This window comes from Ursus maritimus, unplaced genomic scaffold (assembly GCF_017311325.1).
Source record: "Ursus maritimus isolate PB19 unplaced genomic scaffold, ASM1731132v1 scaffold_22, whole genome shotgun sequence".
In the NCBI taxonomy this organism is placed as follows: domain Eukaryota; kingdom Metazoa; phylum Chordata; class Mammalia; order Carnivora; family Ursidae; genus Ursus; species Ursus maritimus.
Genome location: NW_024424675.1, coordinates 27168434 through 27190299, shown reverse-complemented (window position 1 = coordinate 27190299; position 21866 = coordinate 27168434). Strand labels below are relative to the sequence as shown.

At 43.3% G+C, this 21866-nt stretch overlaps 1 protein-coding gene across 2 annotated transcripts in view; it reads left to right on the top strand.

The window, feature by feature from the left end:
- Positions 1-21866, top strand: part of TTI1 (TELO2 interacting protein 1) — a 44631-nt gene that overhangs the window by 3468 nt on the left and 19297 nt on the right. For both annotated transcript variants that reach the window (XR_005836935.1, XM_008698112.2), the window contains exons 2-3: positions 12947-15282; positions 19780-19989. Coding sequence is in view for 1 of the 2 variants with exons in the window: in XM_008698112.2 (XP_008696334.2) it covers positions 12981-15282; positions 19780-19989 (2512 nt within the window). In the remaining variant the exon portion in view is untranslated. The remainder of the gene's footprint in view (positions 1-12946; positions 15283-19779; positions 19990-21866) is intronic.

Below are 21866 nucleotides of genomic sequence, written 5' to 3'. Positions count from 1 at the left end.
AGGTTGGAAAGATTTCCTTCTTTTTCTAGAAGATTGTGTAGAATTGATGTTAATTCCTTAAATGGTTGGTAGAAGTTCCCAGTGAAACCATCCAGGCCTGCAGATTGGTTTTCTTTTTCTTTTTTGAGTTTTTAACTGACAAATTCAGTTTTCTTAAAAGTTATAAGGCTGGTCAAATAATTGTTTTCATATTACATGAGCTATAGTAGTTTTTGAGGAATTCGCCATTTCATCTAAGTTGTCAGCTATATGTGTGCGAAGTTATTTGTGGTATTCCTGTATTATCCTTTGATACCTGTCTGTCTTTCCCTCTTGTCAGTCTTGCTAGAAGTTTGTCAATTTTATTGGTCTTTTCAAAGAACCAGTGCTTTGTTTCATTGATTTTTCTCTACTTTCTGTTTTCAATTTCATTGATTTCTACTCAGCTCTTTATTATTTCCTTCCTTCTGCTTGCTTTGGTTTTATTTTGCTCCTCTTTTTCTAGGTTCTTAAGGTGGGAGTTTAGATGATTGATTTGAGACCTTTCTCCTTTTCTAACATATGTATTAACTATATAAATTTCCCTCTTAGCATGGCTGTAGCTGTCTCCCGCAAATTTTGATACATTGTATTTTTGTTTTCATTCATTTCTATGTATCTTTTAAAATTTCCCTTGAGATTTCCTTTTTGATCCATGGGTTATTTAGAAATGTGTTGCTTAGTTTCCAGGTGTTTGGAGATTCTCCTGTTATCCCTCTGTTACAAGATTTCTAGTTTGAAATTGGGGAAGGTACTGTATTCTGTATGTCATGGCCCAGGATATGATCTATCTTGGTGTATGTTCTGTGGGCACTTGAAGGGGTATTCTTCTGTTGTGGATTAGATGTTCTTTAAATGTTGATCAGATCCTGTTGGTTGATGGTGTTGTTGAGTCCTTCTGTTATCCTTGCTGATTTTCTACCTGTTCTATCAATTGTTGAGAGAAGAATGTTGAAGTCACCACCTGTACTTGTGGTGACCACCCATACTTCTCTTCAGTTTTAATGCATTTTTGCTTCACACATTTTGTGGTTTTTTGTATTTAGGTTTTGTGTCTTGACATAATCCATTTAGTATTGCTATGTCTTCTTGATGGGTTTACCCTTTAATGATTATAGAATGTCCTTTTCTATCTCTGGCAATTTTCTTTGCTCTGAAGTCTATCTCATGTTAATATAGCCACTCTTGCTTGCATTTGATTAATGTTTGCTTGATAATATCTTTCTGTCTGTCCTTTTACTTTCAAACTACCTATATAATTATATTTGAAGTGAGTTTCTTGTAGACAACATAGAGTTAGGTCATATTTTGTAATCCACTCTGATAATTTCTATTTTTTCGTTGGTATATTCAGACCTTCTATATTTAATATAATTATTGGTATGTTAGAGCTTAATCTTCCATTTTATTTTTTGTTTTCTGTTTGTTATGCTTTTGTTTCTCTATTTTCTTTTTCCAGCTTTCTTATAGGTTACTTGAACATTTTTTAGAATTCCATTTTATTATCTGTAGTATTTCTGAATGTATCTCTTTGGAACCATTTTAATGATTCTCGGTATTACATTATTTGCACACAACTTATCTTTACCACTACTAATGAAGTATGACAACCTTACTTCCCTTTATGTCTCCTTACCCTCCCCTATTTATAATGTAGTTGTCTTAAATCTTTTCTCTACATATACATTTAGATCCAAATCAGACAGTAATGTAACTTTTACTTGAACTGTCAAACACAATTTAGAAAACTCAAAAGAATAAGGAAATTCTATTATATTTATACATACCTTCACTTACCATGTTTTCTTCCTCTTTGACATTCCAATATTCCTGTTTTTTAATGTCTCCTTTCTGTTTAAAGAATTTCCTTTAGCCATATTTTTAGAGCAGGCCTGCTGGTGATAAATTCTCTTAGTTTTCCTTTATCTGAAACTGTCCCAATTTCCACTTCATTCCTGATGAACATTTTTGCTGGGTATAGGATTCTGTCTTAACGGTTCTTTTTATTTTTCCCCAGCACCTGAAGGTTACTGTGCCGCTTTCTTCTGGCATACATGGTTTCTGATGAGAAATCCATTGTCATTCCAGTTGTTTTCCTCTATAAGCAAGGTATCATTTTTCTCTGGCTGCTTTCAAGATTTTTTTTTGTCACTCGTTTTCAGAAATTTAATTATGATGTCATTATAATTGGTGTAAATCTCCTTGGGTTTATCCTGTTTGGGGTTTGCTAAGCTTCTTGAGTATATAAATTTATGTTTCTTGCCAGATTTGGGGGGTTTTCAACCATTATTTCTTTGAGTACTTTTTCAGACCCACCCTTTTCCTTCTCTTTTTCTGGAACTCTTAGATCTTTTGTTATGGTCCTATGGGTCCCTGAGGCTCTTTTCAGTCTATTTTCTTTCAGTTGCTCAGATTAGGTAATTTCTGTTCTTCAGTTTTGCAGCTCATAGGTTCTTTCCTGTGTCCTCTCCATTCTGCCTTTGAGCTCATCTACTGACCTTTTTGTTATTGAATTTTTCAGTTCTAAAATTTCCATTTTTTCTTTCTATCTCCTGTTTCTTTGCTGAGGCTTTCTATTCTTTCTTTTGCTTCAGGCAAGTTCATAAGTGCTCCTTGAAGCATTTTAATCATGGATGCCTTAATAACGTTGTCAGATAATTCTCACATCTCTGTCATCGCAGTGTTTGATGTATTGATTGTCTTTTTCCTTTCAGTTTGAGATAGATCTTCCTGGTTCTTGGTATGATGAATGATTTTTGATTGGACATTTTTGCATTATGTTCTGACACTCTGGATCTTAATTAAGTCTTCTGTTTTAGCTGGCTTTCTCTGACACCGCTCTGGCAGGAAAACCAAGTGTAGTATAGGTAGAAGTCCAGAGTCTTCATTCAGCCTCCTTTGACACCCAAGGGGAAAGTTCCAGCTCCCCACTTGGTATCCACAGCACTGCAGTAAGGGTGTCCTCATTATCACAGGACAGTAGTGAAAGTCCTAACTGTCCGCTAGGCCTCCTCTGACACTACCCCAATGGTGAGGGAAAAGAGTGTATATTCTTGATGTACACCCTTTTCTAAGTTAAGAACCACTTTTCTAGAATGTACTGCCTACCAGAAAACTTCTTGCCTAGTAGAAGGTATAGGCACATAGTATTAGTGTTTTTACAAGGCACGATTTCACAAATATTCTGAAGAGGACATCTGTAAATGAAATGAGCCTGAAGTAATTTCGGGAAGGATTTATGGGAAGTCCCCTTGATTCCCCTCCTCCACCTCTATTTTGTATACTTCTTAGTGCTCTGTTGTATAATCCTTCCTTGCAGGGCTAGACCCTCCAGTTAACATTGTATCTCCCTTTCCTTGTCAAGAACTTAGCACAGTGCATGGCACATAGTATGTGCTAAAGGAAACGTTTCTAGGTAGAAAGAAGAATGAGTTGGAAGCTACAAAATTTCAGGTATACTGGAGGTTTAATGTTTATCCAGCTTCTTTTACTCATTTATGAAACAAACAGGGAGTGGGAACTGCTTGGCAGACACCATACCAGATGCTGGGAAAAATCGCCAAGTAAAGCTGTAACGCGAGAAAAGTATACTGTTCAGTTGGAGAGGTGCACAAATAAACCAGTCACTTTCACCCAAGGCAGTAGTCCTCCCGCACACTCTGCACGCTACTGCTGGGCGGATCCTGAACAGTACTCCTTTCATCACCTGGTTCTTATTCTTCAGAAGACAGAGTTTGTGTACAATGTGTACAGTGTGGGATTCCCATGCCTGGCTGGTCATCAGACTGACCTTGCAAACTTTCAAAATAGATTCACAAGTGTACCTACCATCTCCCCCACCCCAAAATAGATTCTGATTCAGTAGCTCGGGTGTGGGGCCCAGGAATCTGTTCTTACGTTGTTCCCCCTTGATTCTGATAAACAGACTGGGGGAACCTCTGGCATAGTGGAAAGTGTGCATACAGCCTTTGGAGTCCGACGGGCTTGAGGTGAATTCCAGCTCTGACATAGCTTACTGTGTGACCCAGCATCACTTCACCTTTCTGAGCCTTGTGTCACTCAGCTGGTGTTTGAGGAATTTTTATGTACATAAAATACCTAGTACATGCCTGGCATTTGGTGAGGTATTTTTCAACAAATATTAATTCTCTTCCTTCTGTTCAAGAACTTGTATTGGCAATTCTTATGTCTGAACTCTTGTCTTTGGAATCTAAACCCAGTCTTTGTATCCATATGCTGATTATTCAAAGTTAGAACTTTTGGAGAAAAGTCTTTTGTACCAAGTTTATGTTATATTGAAGAAATTGTAATCCATGTAAATCACATAGCCAGGTGTAGAGTGAGGACTCGAATGCAGATAGTTACATGTGTGTTCTTATTCTGTCCCTGTCCTAAAAACAGCCTAAAAGTAGCCTAGCCAAAGTCTAGAGCTATGATTGCCCCTTAAGAATGAATCTAACTAGATCCTCCCATAAAGGATGATGTCAACTACCTGTAGTAATTACCCCAAGAGAAGAAGAGTATGGCAGTTTTTACCCAGAATTCAGTTCAGGCATAGCTGATATTAAAACTCTACCAACAAGAGAACCAGACATTAGAATATGGCTGTTGACTCAACAGGCATTTATTGAATACCTGCTGTGTGCCAGAAGCAATAAACAAACCTGTCAATTATCACTCTTCTAGAGCCTATAGTCTAGTGAGAAGAGAGAGACAAAAAATAAACAGATAATCTAGTTTGATGGATGGTGCTAAGTGCTATGGAGGAAAACTTTAAAGTCAGGGAGAGGAGATAGGGAGTGCCAGGGTGGGGAAGAGTGAGGATGGATTACAGTTTTAAAAAGGAGTGATCAGAGAAGGCTCACTCAGAATTCATGTTTGAGCAAAGCCCTAAAAGCGATGAGAGAGTAAGTCATGAGGATATATGGTGGAAGGGCAAGTGCAAAGGCCCAGTGATGAGAATGTCAGCACTGGGTGAAGTGTGGCTCACTTGCTGTGATGGCACCTCTGTCTTGTCTCTAGATTTATAAATAAGATGCTTTGACTTTTCTTTCTCCTGGCCTTTGCTTGGAACAGCTGTTTTACCTTGAGCAGCCTTCCTGTACAGCCCCAAACATGTAATCCCCGAATTCCAATACAAATCCCCCTCCCTGCATGAACACTTCACTGTTGATGTTCACTCTTTTTCCAGATGTCTTTTGGACTTCTTTCTTTTTTTCTCCCTTTTTCACTTCCTGATTGTATGATATAGTAAGTGCCTTGTGATCTACCATCTTATCCTTTAAGTGTCTATAAGGTATAGCACCTTATCCTGTGCAGATTACCCCATTTGTCTTCACCACCTGTACGCCATGGCCTAGAGATGGTCCCTAGCCCATCCCTGTGACGAGGCAGAGAGAGGAGGGGAGAATGGGGAGAAGCTGTGGGAGGAACGGGCTCACCCATGTACTATGATTGCAGATCTCTTCCCTTGCCTCTCCAGTGACTGCTTTCCGTGACCACAGTCTGGGTATGCTGAGCTAGGAAAGGTGTAGTTGGCCATCAGCAATTGAGAACTGGTTATTCAGGCTTATGTTTATTCAGTCACCGTCTGCCACAGTTGAACTCTGGGTGGGTTTCTCTACTCAGCCAGAGAATCCACTCTTTCTGAATGTCTCGTCCCAGTGGGCCAGAACGCCCCTGGTGCCGTCAGTTATAGAAACATCAGACTTTGCAGCACCACTTTAAATAATCAGGGTTGCATTTTATAGGAATAGAATCTGGGACTCCCAAGTCTCTAAATCTCTAAACAATTCCTTTTGTAATTGACATATTGTCACACAAGTGTGATTTCATGGCCATCCCATAAAGGTATATGATTGCCTTTTATAGTCATGTCAAAGTAGCAATTTGGTATACTCTCTTCCTTACAAAAAGCTGGTTTATATATTTCTGAGTCTATAACCTGTTCTTTTGAAGATCTCCAATTGCAGTAAATCTTCATCTGTATAATACTCCATTGAGAGAATATACCACAATTTATCCATTCTACTGGAGATGGGCATTCAGGTGTTTTCCGTGCAGGGGCAATTGTGGATAGTGTATTCTTGAACATACCTTTTGGTACATATATATATATTTTTAAAGATTTTATTTATTTATTTGACAGAGATAGAGACAGCCAGCGAGAGAGGGAACACAAGCAGGGGAAGTGGGAGAGGAAGAAGCAGGCTCATAGCGGAGGAGCCTGATGTGGGGCTCGATCCCATAACGCCGGGATCACGCCCCGAGCCGAAGGCAGACGCTTAACCGCTGTGCCACCCAGGCGCCCCGTTTTGGTATATTTTATGTATGCATTTCTGTTGGTTCTGTTGGGTGATTATCAAAGAGTGGAATTACTAGGTCAAAGAGCATACGTATGTTTACCTTTAGAATAATAGATCCTGCCAAAGAGTTTTCCAAGGCAGTTGTACCAATTTATACTCCTACTAGCATTGAATGGGAGTTCTAGTTGCTTCATTTCCTTGCTAAGACCTAGCATTTACTTTGTCTTTTTTTTTTTTTCTCCTGTTTTTCAGCTTAGCCCTTCTGGTGGGTGTGTAATGATATTTTATTGAGGTTTTTAAATTGCATTTTCCTGACTAATGATGTTGAGTGTCTTTTTTCATATGTTAATTAGCCATTTGGACATCCTCTTTTTTGATGTGTCTGCTCAAGTCCTTTTCCATGTTTTTGCTGGGTTGTCTTCTTAATGATTTATGGAAAATCTTATATTATCAATATGAGTGTTTTGTCAGATATATAGCAGACATCTTTCCTCCCTTTATGGGATGTCCTTTCACTGTCTTAATGGTGTCTTTTGAGGAATAGAAGTTCTTAATTCTAATGTAATCCAATTTTATCTTTCTTTTTTTTTTATGGTTAGCCCTTTTCTGTATCCTGTAAGAAATCTTTGCCTACCCCAAGATCACAAAGATGCTCTTCTCTGTTTTCTTACATTTTCTTTACATTTCACATTTAAATCCAGTGTCAGATGGAATCAGTATATACATATTTTTTCATATGGATAGCCAAATGACACAGCACCTTCTATTAAAAAGACTATTCTTTCCACCAGGTCATTTCAGCTTTGCCTTTGTGAGGTACGTGGATCTGTGAGGGGGCTAGTCTGTTCCATTGGTCTGTTTGTCATTCTTTAAGCTAATAATGCACTGACTTTACTTATTGTACCTGTACAGTAAATCTTGAAATCAGATGGTTTAAGATATACTACCATAACTTACTGATCTAATTTCTCTTCTTCACGTTTGGAGCTCCATTGTCTCAGTCGGCCGAGTGTCTGCCTTCAGCTCAGGTCATGATCCCGGAGTCCCAGGATCAAGCCCCACGTCAGACTCCCTGAACAGTGGGGAGTTTGCTTCTCCTGTGCCCCTCACCTCACCTGTGCTCTTTCTCTCTCGCTCTATCAAATAATAAAATCTTACCAAAAAAAAAAAAGATTGTCTTTGCTATTTGAGGCACTTTGCATTCCCATTTCAATTTTAGAGTTATCTTGTTACTTTCTACAAAAATCCTGTAGGGATTTTGATGACTATACCAATAGTTTTCATCCAAGGGCCATTTTTGCTTTCTGCCAGGCATTTGACAGTGTCCGGAGAAATTTTTGGTTGTTGCACCTGGGGCAATGCTACTGGCATCTGGGGGACAGAGGCCAAAGATGCTAGTAAATATCTTACAATGCATAGGACAGCCTACCGCTAACAAATAATTATTAAACCCAAAATGTCAAGGTGCCACTGTTGAGAAAGTCTGCATTAATATAATCACTGTTTCAGTGAGCTTTCTGTCTACCATTTTATTATTTGTTTTTATGACCCACTGGTTTTGCTTCTGTTTTTCTCATTTTTTACCTTTTTTTGGATAAATCAAAAAATGTCTGTTATCCCATTTTTACCACTGTCTGAACTTACTAGGTATATATTCCTTTACAGTTCGTTGGCACTTACCCTACAAATTTCAAGTTAATTGTACCACCTCCTGATGCTACTACACTTCTAATACACATAACTCCTTTTACATCCCCTCCCGTACACCTTTTGTGCATTGTTGCGTTTTGGTTTTGTATCTATACTTAAACTGCAAAAGACATAACTATTGTTTTGTATGGGTAGTATTATTTTATATTGGTATATTCCATTGTTCTTCATTGCCTCCTACATAGCCATGCTTCTGTCTAGGTTCATTTTCTCCCTTTATTATTTTCCTTTAGTGCAGACCTGATAGCAATGGATTCACTTAGTTTTTATCCAAAAACATCTTTATTTCACCTTCAGTTTTGAAAGCTGGTTTCATAGGGTATAAAATGCAAGCCTGCTAGTTATTTCCTCTTAGCGCTTTAAAGATGTCCTTCTACTGTCTCCTGGATTTCATCATTTCTGTGGAAAAGTATCTTGTCAGTCTTACTGCTCCGTTACTTTTAAGATTTTTCTTTTTAGTTTCAGTTTACAAAGTTCAACTATCTGTGTGTGTTTGTCTTTGTACCACCATCCTGGGTTTGCTGAGCTGCTTAAATCTGTGGGGTTGATCTCTTTCATGTGTTTGGACATTTCTCACCCATTTATCCCCCAGCAGCAGCCTTCTCCCAGAAGCCGTGTGTTTTGAGATCTCTAAAAAATGCAGGTTTGTCGCCCCTCACCCCCACATAACCACATTTGAAAAGCATTGTGGTTTCTCTTTCCTCAGTGACAGCTCTTGGCCTTGGCCACACTGTAACCCTGAGCTCATGTCAAGGGTCGACAAATGCAGAAGGGAAATAAAATAAAATAAAATAACAAAGCAAGAGAAACAGCTATCGACTGTTGGCTCACTGAACATTCACCCCTGGCTGGAGTATTCATCCACCTAGTCGTCGTTGCTTCCACAACTATTTATGCTGTAAGAAATTATTTTTGTAATTCATCTGGCTTTTTCTAGTTGTCAGCAGGAGTATCAGCCTGCCAATACCCTATCACATCCAACTTCAAGGCAGAAGGGGCCTGATGTTTTTGAGTGCTTGTCATGTGCCGGATGCCCTTCTAGGTTCGAGGTGCAAGATTGCCCAGTCTAAAGTAGCTAAGACAGACGGATACAAAATCATGCAGCGTACGAAGTTCCGTAGCAGCGGTGTGCACGGTGGTGAATGTGAAACAGGACAAAGGAGGCAGATGCGAAGGAGTGCCACCTGCTTGGGAAATTGTAAGTTTTGTCATTTTACGTGGCTATAGTTTCAGGTGGAAGGGGTGAAGCCCCGAGAGCTGAGGTTGCTGAGATAGGCAGGAGCCTGATAGCCACGGGCCCCGTGTGCCGTGGTGAATAGGTGGGCTAGGGAGCGCAGTTGAAGAATATTAAGCAGCGAAAAGTGTTCAGATTTTTGTTTTAGAAAGATTACTTACATGTCATTGTGAAACGTGGATTCAAGAAGGGCAAGCACGTGAGGCCAGGGGCTCTCGAGGAAACAGTTACAGTCGGTTCAACGTTTAATAGGTGGTTATCACCGACAGATTTGAAAGATGTTGAAGGGTAGAATTGTTGAAATTTAAGAGAATGGTGGAATTAAGAGGGAGGTGGAGGAAAGCGAGGCTAAGCTTTCTGGCTCAGGTGAAGGCCATAAATCACCAAGGGGGCTCCGACGAGCGAGCAGAGTTCTGTTTTGGATGTATTTTGTGCTCTCCTTCATTAGCTCTATGGCAGTTTGTGTCATACAATCTGAGAGCATAGTTCAGGGGGCCCCAGGTGGTCTTCTTGAAGCTCCTGAGATGAATAAGAGAGATGTAGAGCCCCAGGCCATTGCCTTCATTCCAGCCTCAGCGGGACCCTCTGATTTTATCTACCTTGTGTGCTGGGCTTCCACTTAAACATTTTATTTGAAATAAGTTTTCCATGCTAAAAGAAAAAAAAAATCACTAATAGTGTTTCCTTCCTCATTCATCTTCCCGTTTTAGGTCTCTGTTTCAACTTGTTCGTTTGAATGGAACCCTTTCTCAAGTCTCTTCCTCGGGAGGGTGTGTGGATAACGCCCTCTCTGCAACTTGCTCTTGCTCTTGCAATCTGACTGGTGACTGTCTCGGCTGTATACAGGGTTTGGGGGCCACAGTCCTTAACTGCAGTCAGTAGATGCTATTCTGTTGCCTTCTGGTGTCCCTTGTTGCAGAAGAGAAAGCCAAAGCCAGTCTTCTTCTTAGTTATTTGTTTGTTTCCTCCCAAAAGCATGTATAATTTTCCTCTGTCTCTTTTAGCGTACAGGAATTTTACCAGAGTGCGACTAAGTGTATGTCCTTCTGTCTTTTCAGTCTCCAGACAAATCTTCCTGTAGCTCAGGGAAATGTTTCGGTTGTTTATTTGCTCTGGCTCCTCCATCTGGTCCTTTCTCTCTTTCCAGAATTCCCAGCTATTTACATGTTGGTTCTCCAAGTCTCACGAGTCCCGTCTCTTTGTATTTCTGCTCGGAGTTGTAAAGTAGCTCTACTTGATCTTCCAGGCCACTGATGGGATCTCAGGAATTAACTGTCTTCTTTTTTAAAAAAAATCCCACCGATTGAGCTTTTTCAGTGTGGAAAATAATGTTTTTAAAATTCTAAAAGAGGGGCGCCTGGGTGGCACAGCGGTTAAGCGTCTGCCTTCGGCTCAGGGCGTGATCCCGGCGTTATGGGATCGAGCCCCACATCAGGCTTCTGTGCTATGAGCCTGCTTCTTCCTCTCCCACTCCCCCTGCTTGTGTTCCCTCTCTCGCTGGCTGTCTCTATCTCTGTCAAATAAATGAATAAAATCTTTAAAAAAATAAATAAAATAAAATTCTAAAAGAGATATCATTCGCTTTGTGATCAGACTTCTTTATTGCTCTTATTATTTTTCAAGTTCTTGTCTGTGGTCCTTAGTGGTTTTGTTAATCTAAGACTCACCACCTGAGAGAGTGCTCTGCTTGCTTTTCCTGCCTCTGACTGCTGGGTCCCATGAAGTGCTTATCTTCCTTCCCTTCTGTTGTTCCAACTACAGTACCTCAGGCAGGGGACGGCACAGCAGCCTCTGGGTCATGCGTGTGTGAGCTGGTGCAATGGGATGGCAGTAATCCCCGGCCAAGCCTTCTGGCGTCAGTAGCCTGAGATAGGGCAGATTTGAGCTTTCTCACTTCTGCAGCTTCTTGAGGAGTCACGGAGACCAAGGGATATCCTCCCAACAAGCCTCACAGTGACCAGTGTTGCCTTTCCTTGCAACAGTCTGTGGACCAGACTCTCTCCAGGGTTTTAGAGCCTAATTGTTGCCCTGGAGCCCTCTCATGACCCAGGAGGAAAATCTGGCACTGACTCTCTCTCTGGGCTGAGCAAGTCTTGCCCACACTCACCAGGCACCACTTGCCTGCCAGCCCTATAGTTTGTGCGGCTCTGGAGTGTTCATTGGGTTGGGGACAGGAAGGGGCATCATCTCTTCAGAAGCCCCCAGTAAACTGAGCCAAAAGAGAGAGAGAGAGAGATTGGGAGAGACAGACAGACTGACAGACCCCACCAGACTAGACGATCCCTAACCTCCCTCCAGTGCCAACGTTTTACAGTTGTATGCATTTGTGGTCTCCAGCTTCAGCTCAGTCCTCAGTACCCTTGGGCCACACTTTTATGTCTTCCCAGCATGCTCTGCTTCCCCAAAGAGAATATTTGAGACTTTTATTTCTCTCCTCAAGCCCTCTGTTTACCCTGCCCTCCCCCTTCTTGTTCACTGTCAGCCCATGACTTTGAATTTCTCCTCACAGAGAAAAGAGATTCTGGTATTAAGTTGCTCAGTTCCTTCACTCACGTATGAACCTATCTCCTTTCACTGCCTGCCTGCCGTCCATCTTTCCATCGTGCTGGACTCCACATCTTCTCCCATGATTTCTCTGTGCTACTGTTTTTCCCCCTTCTCTGGCAACTCCCTTCTGTTTTGTTCTCCTCCTAGTCACCCAGCTCTGACTCTTCTCCCATATCCCTGGCTGCCAGGGGGTCTTCTCAGTGCATAAAGTTGATCCTATCAACTTCCGCTTAAAACCTGTCCATGACAGGAACAGACAAAATGAATCGTGGTGATAGAAGTCAGAATAGAGGTTACCGCTGGGCAGGGGAGATAGGAATCAACTGTAAAAGGGCTTGAGGGAGCCTTCTAGGGTGCTGGAAATATTCTCTGTCTTGTTTTGGGTGGTGGTTACACAGATCTCTACATCACAAAAATCCACTGAGCTGTACATTAAGACTAGTGCATTTTACTCTGTAAATGTTATACCTCAACCTCAGAAAGATAAAACTGGGGCGCCTGGGTGGCTCAGTCGGTTAACGTCTGCCTTCAGCTCAGGTCATGGGCCCAGGGTCCCAGGATCCAGCCCCGTGCTGGGCTCCCTGCTCAGTGGAGAGCCTGCTTCTTCCTCTCCCTCTGCCTCACCCCACCCCCAGCTCTTGAGCACGCACGCTCTCTCTTTCTCTCTCTCTCTCATAAATAAAATCTTTAAATTAAAAAAAAAGAGAAAAAGATAAATCCTTCATTGGCTCTCCATTTCTACTACAGGTTAGGATCCAGACTCACATAGCTCACAGATTCCCATGATTCCTCCCTCAAGTCTGGCTCACGCATCTTCTTCCTGTGAAACCTACCCTGGCTTTCCCAGGCTTCTGACGCAGAGGTCTCCCACGCTCCCTCAGGACTGCGATCACGGGCCCGGCCCAATTCTTAGCAGCCTGGCTTGTGACTGTCCGGCTGCTTCCCTCACTAGACTGCGGCCCCCTGAGAAGAACAGCCATCTCTCTTCACTTCCATCGCTCCCCTAGCGCCTTGTGCGGTGACTGGCACGTAGGCCCCCACTAAATGTCTGTTGACTGAATAAATGCAGGTTTACTTTGTATCTGCTCTGAGCTTGACCGTTACTGAAAAGTGCTCTTCCTTCGGCCCACAGGATGCTTCCTCAGTGAGAAGAAGGCCGCTGCGCAATGGCAGTTTTCGATACTCCCGAGGAGGCCTTCGGCGCCTTACGCCCGGTCTGTGTTCAGCTCACAAAGACGCAGACAGTGGAGAACGTGGAGCACCTGCAGGCGCGATTACAAGCCGTGAGTGACTCCGCCCTCCAGGAGCTGCAGCAGTACGTCCTCTTCCCTCTGCGGTTTACGCTGAAGACGCCCGGTCCCAAAAGAGAGCGCTTGATCCAGAGCGTGGTGGAGTGCCTCACGTTTGTCCTCTCTTCGACGTGTGTGAAGGAACAAGAACTTCTCCAGGAACTCTTCTCGGAACTCTCTGCTTGTCTGTATTCGCCCAACTCCCAAAAACCCGCCGCTGTGTCCGAGGAGTTGAAATTGGCCGTGATCCGGGGCCTCAGCACATTAATGCACTCGGCTTATGGGGACATCATTCTGGCTTTTTACGAGCCCTCCATCCTGCCTCGTTTAGGATTTGCCGTGTCTTTACTGTTGGACCTAGCAGAACAGGAGAAATCAAAGCAAATTAAAATTGCTGCCTTACAATGTTTACAGGTTCTACTCTTTCAGTGCGACTGTCAAGACCATCCGAGGTCCTTGGATGAGCTTGAGCAAAAGCAGCTGGGGGATTTGTTTGCTTCTTTTTTACCTGGAATCTCAATGGCACTGACCAGGGTGATCACAGGAGACTTTAAACAAGGGCACAGCATTGTCGTGTCTTCCCTGAAGCTCTTTTACAAGACAGTGAGTTTCATTATGGCCGATGAACAGCTCGAAAGGATCTCAGAGGTCCAGCCAAAGGCTGCAGTAGAGCACAGAGTCGCAGAGCTGATGGTTCACAGGGAAGCCAGGTGGGTAAAAAACACCAGCGACAAGCTGACTATCCTTATTAAAAAGATAATTGAGTGTGTTTCAGTCCACCCACACTGGAAGGTGAGGCTGGCACTGATCGAACTGGTCGAGGCCCTTCTTTTGAAGTGCAGTCAGTCCCTGGTCAGATCAGCTGGACCCCTTCTGAAGGCTTTGGTGGGTCTAGTAAATGATGAGAGTCCCGAAGTCCAAGCCCAGTGCAATAAAGCTCTGAGACGTTTTGCAGATCAGAAAGTAGTGGTCGGCAACAGAGCCTTTGCTGACATCTTGTCAGAAAATCTGCATTCCCTCGCCACGTCTCTTCCCCGCCTCATGAACTCCCAGGACGATCAGGGCAAATTCTCTACACTGTCCTTGTTACTCGGTTATCTGAAACTCTTGGGCCCCAGGGTGAACTTTGTCCTCCACTCTGTGGCCCATCTTGAGCGCCTTTCCAAAGCGCTCATCCAAGTGCTAGAATTAGATGTGACTGACATCAAAGTCGTCGAAGAGCGGCGCTGGAATTCTGGTCATCTGAGCGCTTCTCCAGAGACCATGGCTCCGCAGCCGTGGAGCCCAATGCAGAGGAGATACTTCCGCTTCTTCACTGACGAAAGGCTTTTCCTGCTCCTGCAGCAGCTGTGTCAGCTTCTTGGTTTTTACGGGGACCTGTATTTGCTCGTGGATCAGTTTATGGCGCTGTACCGCGAATCTGTGGTTTACCGGAAGCAAGCCGCCATGATCCTGAATGAGCTGGTGGTGGGGGCTGCTGGGCTGGAGGTGGAGAATCTTCATGAAAACCACATTAAGACAAGCCCCGAGGAACTGAGGGAGATCGTGACATCTATACTGGAAGAATACACAAGTCAGGAAAACTGGTATTTGATCACTTGTATAGAATCTGAAGAAGTGGGAGAGGAGCTAACAATGAAGCAGGCAGGCCTCCAGGCCATCACATCTGGTGCACACACCTGCCAAGTTACCTCTTTTCCAGCCTTCTCACAGCCAAGTCCCACTATCTGCTCCATGAACAGCAACATCTGGCAAATATGCATCCAGTTGGAAGGGATTGGCCGCTTTGCGTACGCACTAGGAAAAGACTTTCGTTTGCTCTTGATGTCAGCACTCTATCCAGTACTGGAGAAGGCCGGGGACCAAACCTTGCTCATTAGTCAGGCAGCCACCAGCGCCATGATGGACATTTGCCACGCTTGTGGCTACGACTCTCTGCAGCACCTGATCAATCAAAATTCCGACTATTTGGTGAATGGGATCTCTTTAAATCTGCGTCATTTGTCTCTGCACCCCCATACCCCAAAGGTCTTGGAAGTCATGCTGTGGAACTCGGATGCTAGCCTGCTGCCTTTGGTGGCAGATGTGGTTCAGGATGTCTTGGCCACTCTGGACCAATTTTATGATAAGAGAGCTACTTCCTTTGTCGGTGTCCTGCATGCCCTGCTGGCAGCATTAGGTACATTCAGAGCCCTTTTTAATGCTAATTTGGGGGAAGGCCTAGTACCCTTGTTTGCCTATTATTGTGTGTGTGTGTGTAGTTATGCTATGGAGGACATTACTTGACTAGTTGTCGGTCCAGCCCTACATGTTACGCCAGGGTTCCACTGCTTTTTATATATATATACTTTTAATAACCTCTACCATATATTGAGCTCCTGCTCTGTGTCAGGGACATAAACCCTGCAGACTAAATCTAAACATCATTTTTATTCTACAGAAAAGAAGAACTGAGGCTCACTGAGATTGACTTAGCCAGGGTCACACAGGTAATAAGGAGTAAAGTCAGGATTTATGACAGTTTTGTTCTTTTCAGTGTACCAAACTGCTGACAACACATGGGGTTCACAGTATCTGTGCTAATGGAGAACAGGAGTAACAGGAATTACTCAGTCCACAGAGGAGCTAGAGCATTACTGTCCACTAGAACTTCCTGTGATGATGGAAATATTCTATATATGTTCTGTCCATTACGGTAGCCACCAGATGCATGTGGCTAGTGTAGCTGAGGCACTGAATTCTTTGTTTTAACTTAAATAACCACATGTAGCTAGTGACTACCATGCTGGACAGAGGTCTGGAAACTTTCTTTTAACCTTTTAATTAGTATAAGGTGGTTTGAGTTTCTCTCCTTCCTTTTGGTCCTGTTGGGTGTCTATTGGAGGTGTTAAAATGGCAAAGTTTTGGACAATAAGAAAAAGAATCTCTCAAGTAGATAGTCTTGGAATGAAAAAAATAACGTGCTGTGTACTTGAGTTCCTTTTATCCAAAGACCATATCTCTAGTATTTATCTCAGTACTAATAGCCTCCATGGTAGGGGGAAATGTCACTGACCTCATTTTGTCAGCCAAGAAAGCCAAGATCACGTAAGAAAGTTTGTCACAGCAAGGAGGGCGACTAGAACAGAGACCGTTGTCTGCTCTGTACTTAATACCATTTCCAGTGTTCATTCATTCATTCATGAACATTCGCATGCCATCTAAATGTTCTTTTATTCATTTGTTTAATAAAGAGTGGCTGCCATGTGTCAGACACTGTGCTTAGTAATCAGGATATAGCAGTGAGCAAGACGAATCAACTCATGCAGCTTTCTTGCTCCTGCAAAAGAGATGACAAGTAAATCATTAAACAAGTTCATTTCAGAGTCTAATAAGCACTATGAAGAAAATAGACAACCTGATGCAAGAGAGGAACAGGGCTAGGATACTTAGAGTGATCAGGGAGGGCTTCTCTGAGGAAGCAACGCGAGAGCTGAGACCTGAAGGCTGAGAAGGGCCCCTCAGTATGTATGGAGCTGTCCTATCCTTTTTATGGTTTTTTAAGCACCTTCAGGCCAAAGGAACAGGTGCAAAGATGTGGAGGGAAGAGAGGACTTCAGGGCCTGGTAGAGCGGCCATTGTGGAGAGAGTGATACAAGATAAAGCTGGCAGGCAGGCAGGGCGTGGATAAACCCCGCATGGCCTTGTGGACCAAGGGAAGGAGTTTGTATTTTATTTCCACCACTCGGAAGTCTCTGGAGTGGACTAGTCTCTGGGACGTCAGCAGTGACCGAGAAGGAGTGGGCTCCTGCCCTCGCGGCAGCACTGCTGAGACTGACGGCTTCCGTGGTCCAAAGCTAGCCCAGACTTCCACCTTTAGTGCGTTGGGGAACTAGATTACGTGTCAGTTTGAGATTTTAAAACTGCATTGAGAAAAGGCCTATTAAATATATCCTCTCAGGAGATACCTCAGTTGGGGCCTTGAAAATTGAATTGTCTTGGGTTGCTGATGTCTTTGGTCACCTAGAAAGGAGAAGTCCATGTAGCGCTTTATTTATTTACTTTTTAATTGAAGCGGAAGAGGAAGGGTCTCCACTGTAGAGAAAAAAACAAGGATGGTTAACATTGACTTGAGGGCATCCTAGGGAATGAAGCAAAATGGGGGATGGCTTTCCTGAAAGTGTTGAAATCACCCCAAATATACTTGCATGTGGAACGGTGAGCAGCCCTGAAGTAGAGTTGGTCCGTCGTGCGTGAATCAGAGTGGCACTGCGTGCTGCCGTTTCTGTTTGTCTTTGAGTTGTCTCACCGATGGCCACGCTCTTATTTTTTATTTCATTTTGAGAGAGCAAGAGAAGGGGGGGTGCAGAGGGAAAGGGAGACAGAATCTCAAGCAGACTCCCCACAGACACGGGGCTGTCTGAGATCTTGACCCAACTGATGGCCACTCTGTTAAGATGGGAGTGGAAGCGTGGTCTCAGAGAACCTCTAGAAAGTCTTCAAAGGACCCAGCACGTGTTTTAGGAAACGGAGTTACCGTAAATACCAGTGTTTCACAGCCGTTGGCTAAAAGCGTTAGGTGCCACAGTGAGGGCGAGAGCCCTCGGTTCAGTTACTGCTGAGCACGACCTACCAGTTGGCCAATGACGCAGAGCAACAAGACTAGGGTAGCTTTGTAGGTAAGAAAGAGGCCGTGCCACCCCGCAGCCCTGAGAGGGCTGCCTCCACGTTTTCACGGCTGCATCGGATTCTGTCGTGTGGCTGCACACAGTTTACGCAAATGGTCCTTTCTTGGTGGAGATTTTGATTGTTTCCATTCTTTTGCCACCACCACCAGAAAAAAAAAAAAAAAGCTGCAGGAATATCTTTATAGGTCAATTTGAACATGTCTGAGTGTATCAATAGGGTAAATTCCTAGGGAGGAGTACTAGCTGAGAGGACAGAACATTTAATCTGGTTTTTGATGTTGTTGTTGTTGTTGTTGTTTTTAACTAATCTCTGTTCCCACTGTGGGGCTCGAACTCACAACCCGAGATCAAAAGTCACATGCTCCACTGAGTGAGCCAGCCAGGCGTCCTACATTTAAGTTCTGGATGGAGAGTTTCAAACTGCTCTACAAAGAGGTCGCACCAATTTCAACTCCTATCAGCGGTGTGGCGGAGTGCTGATTTTGCCACACCCTCATCTCCACTATATTCCCGAGCTTTTTGGTAATCCTTGCTTATCCAATCGGAGAAAAATAGCACTTTATTATAGTTTAATTTATATTAAGAGTGTGGCTGAGCTTCTTTTCATGTTTAAAAGCCATTTGTAAGCCAAGACTTTAATGTCTGGTAATAGCCTAATTGTAGAGATCTTTGCAGCATATCTACTTCGAGCATTGCAAATGCTAAGTCCTGATTCTAACTTATTGGGAATGCAATCCCTTGGAGTATACTGGGGCCTGACTTATGTCTGGGGACGGAGCATTGAAGAAATGGCATAATTGATCCCCTACATATAGGACATTTAGGTTCTAGAGTGAAGACTCTCAACCCAGCATTTGCGGTCTGCTGTTCCCATTTGCCTGGCCTTGGCACCTCCCATCTGCTGTTCCTTCGGCTCTGTGCACATGCTCCTTGATAGAAAGGAGATTAGCAGGTGCTAGAGGTTATCGGAAGCATTTTTCCTGCTGTGTGTAAAAAGGTGAAAATTCACACTGGGGTTTTCTGGGAGGGTTTTTTGTTTTTGTTTCTTTAAGTGTTAAGAGCCTTTTTTGAAGCCCTAGGGGAACCCCAGTATACAAAAATAGTTGAAATCAGAGCCATTGGGTTAGAGAGGAGTTAGAAGCCCTGGGCCCACCCCCTGTAGCATGCTGTCTCTTGGGGCCCTCCCTGTTGTGGCCCCGAGACATTCCTGCAGAACCCTTAGGGCTTCTCAAGGCACAGTTTGAAAACCACCGCTTCAGTGATGTTTCAGGCTTATTCTGCGGTGTCACATCAGAAATATTGGCGCATCCTGAAGAAGGAAAAGCTTTGGAGAGACTGTGCCAGCGTTTTCTATCAGAAGTACAGATGTGAGGGGCTGTGTCCATTCCAAGACTCTGTAGAGCGTGTCCTCTGCTCATGAGGAGTGTGCATCCTGTACTCAGAATTCTGTCACTTATATGTATTCTCCAGTCTAGCATATTTCCTCGTTCAGCATACATTTTGAGCACCCACTCCATGCTGGGCATGTTGGATTCCAGTGGCGATCAGTGGAGCATAGAATCTAGTGGGAGATTCAGACACTAAATGGTGCACTCAAGATAAATGTAATTACAAATCATGGCGAGTTGCTATGAAAGGAAAGAAGACGGTACTATATAAGACAGCCTATAGGGACCTAAATTGGATTGGGAAGTCAAGGGATGGCTTTACCAGGCAAGTTCTATGTGTATTGAGACATGAAAGGTGAATTGGAATTAGCCAGGTTTGATGTCGTGGGGAAAGTACTCCAGACAGAAAGAACAGCATATGCAAAACGTTCTGGGGTCAGAAAACACCTGCCACATTGGAGGAATGGGAAGATGGGGCAACTGGGAGTAGTTGGAAGATAAGGTTGGAGAGGCCGGATCACGTGGGGCCACGCAGGCCACGGCAGAGAGCTTATTCTACTCCTAGAGTCCCAGTGCCTATTGTCAATGACCGTGGTGATCGTTATAACATTTTATTTTCAGCCCAGTGGTTCTCAGACACAGGTGACCTCGGGCAACCCCAAGAGCAGAGTGCAGGGGAGGAGGGAAGTCATTTGAGCCGAAGACCAGCAGCTCCTGAGAAAGGACTTGGGAATTCCACCACAGCAGAAGACATTGAACAATTTTTGCTGAACTACCTCAAAGAAAAGGATGTGGCAGATGGAAATGTCTCAGATTTCGATAACGAAGAAGGTAACTATTTATTTTGACTTAGCCAGTTTTTTCTTTATGAAGCAGATTAGTATAAGCACGAGATCTCATTACGGAAAGTTTGGAAATCAGAAAAGTCACTCATCACCCCACCGTGCTCAACAGAAGCATCCTCATTTTTTCGTGCCATCTTATCCCATTCTTTTTTTGTCGCAGACCTGTTTGTATGTGGTCACAGCCACAGTTTAAATGCATTATACCCTTTTTGCACTTACTTATATAATCAGCAACTCTCCACGTTGCTATAGAGTTTTCATAATTAATGTTTTAATAGCTGCTACTAAGTATCCATTCCCCTGTGGGGAGTTCGGGTTGCTTCTAGCTTTTCACTCTAATAAACAGTACGGCAGTGGATGATTCTGTGCACGTGACCTTTTCCCTTTTTTTGCATATTTCTTTATAAATCCCAGAAGTGGGATTTCTGGGTCAAGGATATGAACATTTTTTTAGGCTTGCCAAATTGCCTTCCAGAAAGGTTGTGTCAATTTATACCTTCCCTTCAGCAGTGCGGGATTAACACTGGTTGTACCACAACCTTGCCAACACTGGCCATTACGAGTTTCACTTCTTGCTAAATTAATAGGTGAAAAATGATTCTTGATATTTGACTTTGCATTTCTTTGATGACAGGCAAGGTCGAATATTTTCCTATATGTTCCGTTCCTGACAATGTTTTTCTTGTGCCCATTGTCTATTCATATGCTTTGTCCATTTATTTATTCGTGGGGGGAGATTTCACTGTTTTTCTTACCTATTTATATGATAAAGGAGAAGGGAGTTCAGGCTAGTTGAAGCCCCAGCCTGTTGTTTTATTCACAAGCTCGATCTGGAGCTTCAGGTCACGGAAGGATTAATAAATTGTTAGAATCTCCTCTGCAAATATAAAATGCCAAGTCATAATGAGCTTGGTGGTCTCAGAACTATCCTAAATGGAACTGAGTCCCAAATTAGTTTGTTAGGTTGGAATTGAGCAGGATTCTTTTTCCTTTTTGGTGGTCTCCACTCCGAGGAGACACTGGTGAACTGAAACCAGTACTTCCAGGAGAACAGGAAATAGTCGTTCAATGCAACTGACTACCACCAGTTCCTCTGGTGTGTCAGGGAATTATCACGGAGCCCGGGTAATGATTTATGCGGAACAGAGTCGTTGCCCTCCTCGAGGACAGTTTTCTGATCAGAAGTCTATTATCAGGCCTTTTCTTCTCAGTTTTATTTCTTAAGCCAACCCAGTCTTTCTTTGCCTGACCTGCACCCCACACCAAAACCTGGAGACCCAGAGGGAGGGGAGGCATCCTGATCCCCTGTAATCCAGATTTGCCATTCTTGTTTGAAATTCTGGTATTGTCTGTGAATCCGTTCTTTCACGATGAGGATCTTCTGGTTTGAGTTGATGTTGGCTAGGAGCAGACTGAATGAATCAACCTTTCTCCCAGTAATGGAAAAATCCACATCCCTCAAATAACATTGTGCAATAGGTGACTTTCAAACAACAAATCCTCCTCTGGGAAGAAAAGCACAGCCTTATCATTCTTATAATTATCATTCATCAAGTACACACCACACACTTGGCATTATAAAGAATGTTTGGCTTGATGTTGGTTTGACATGTGTTTTTTGTTTTAGCCACAATGAAAGCACCTCGTGTGTCTGAGGTCCCTTTCTCCAAGAAATCCAAGCAATCTACAAATGCATTTTCATTTATCTTTTCAGCATCTGGTAGAGACAGGTGTGGCCTCTGCTATAAGATTCTGTTTTTTCCAGCAGAGGAAACAGAAATGGGAAGAAGTGAAGGAAACAACGTTCAGCTCAGTGGAAATGAGCACAGCTAGTAGTGGGGGCTGGAGGTGGGTACGGAGCTG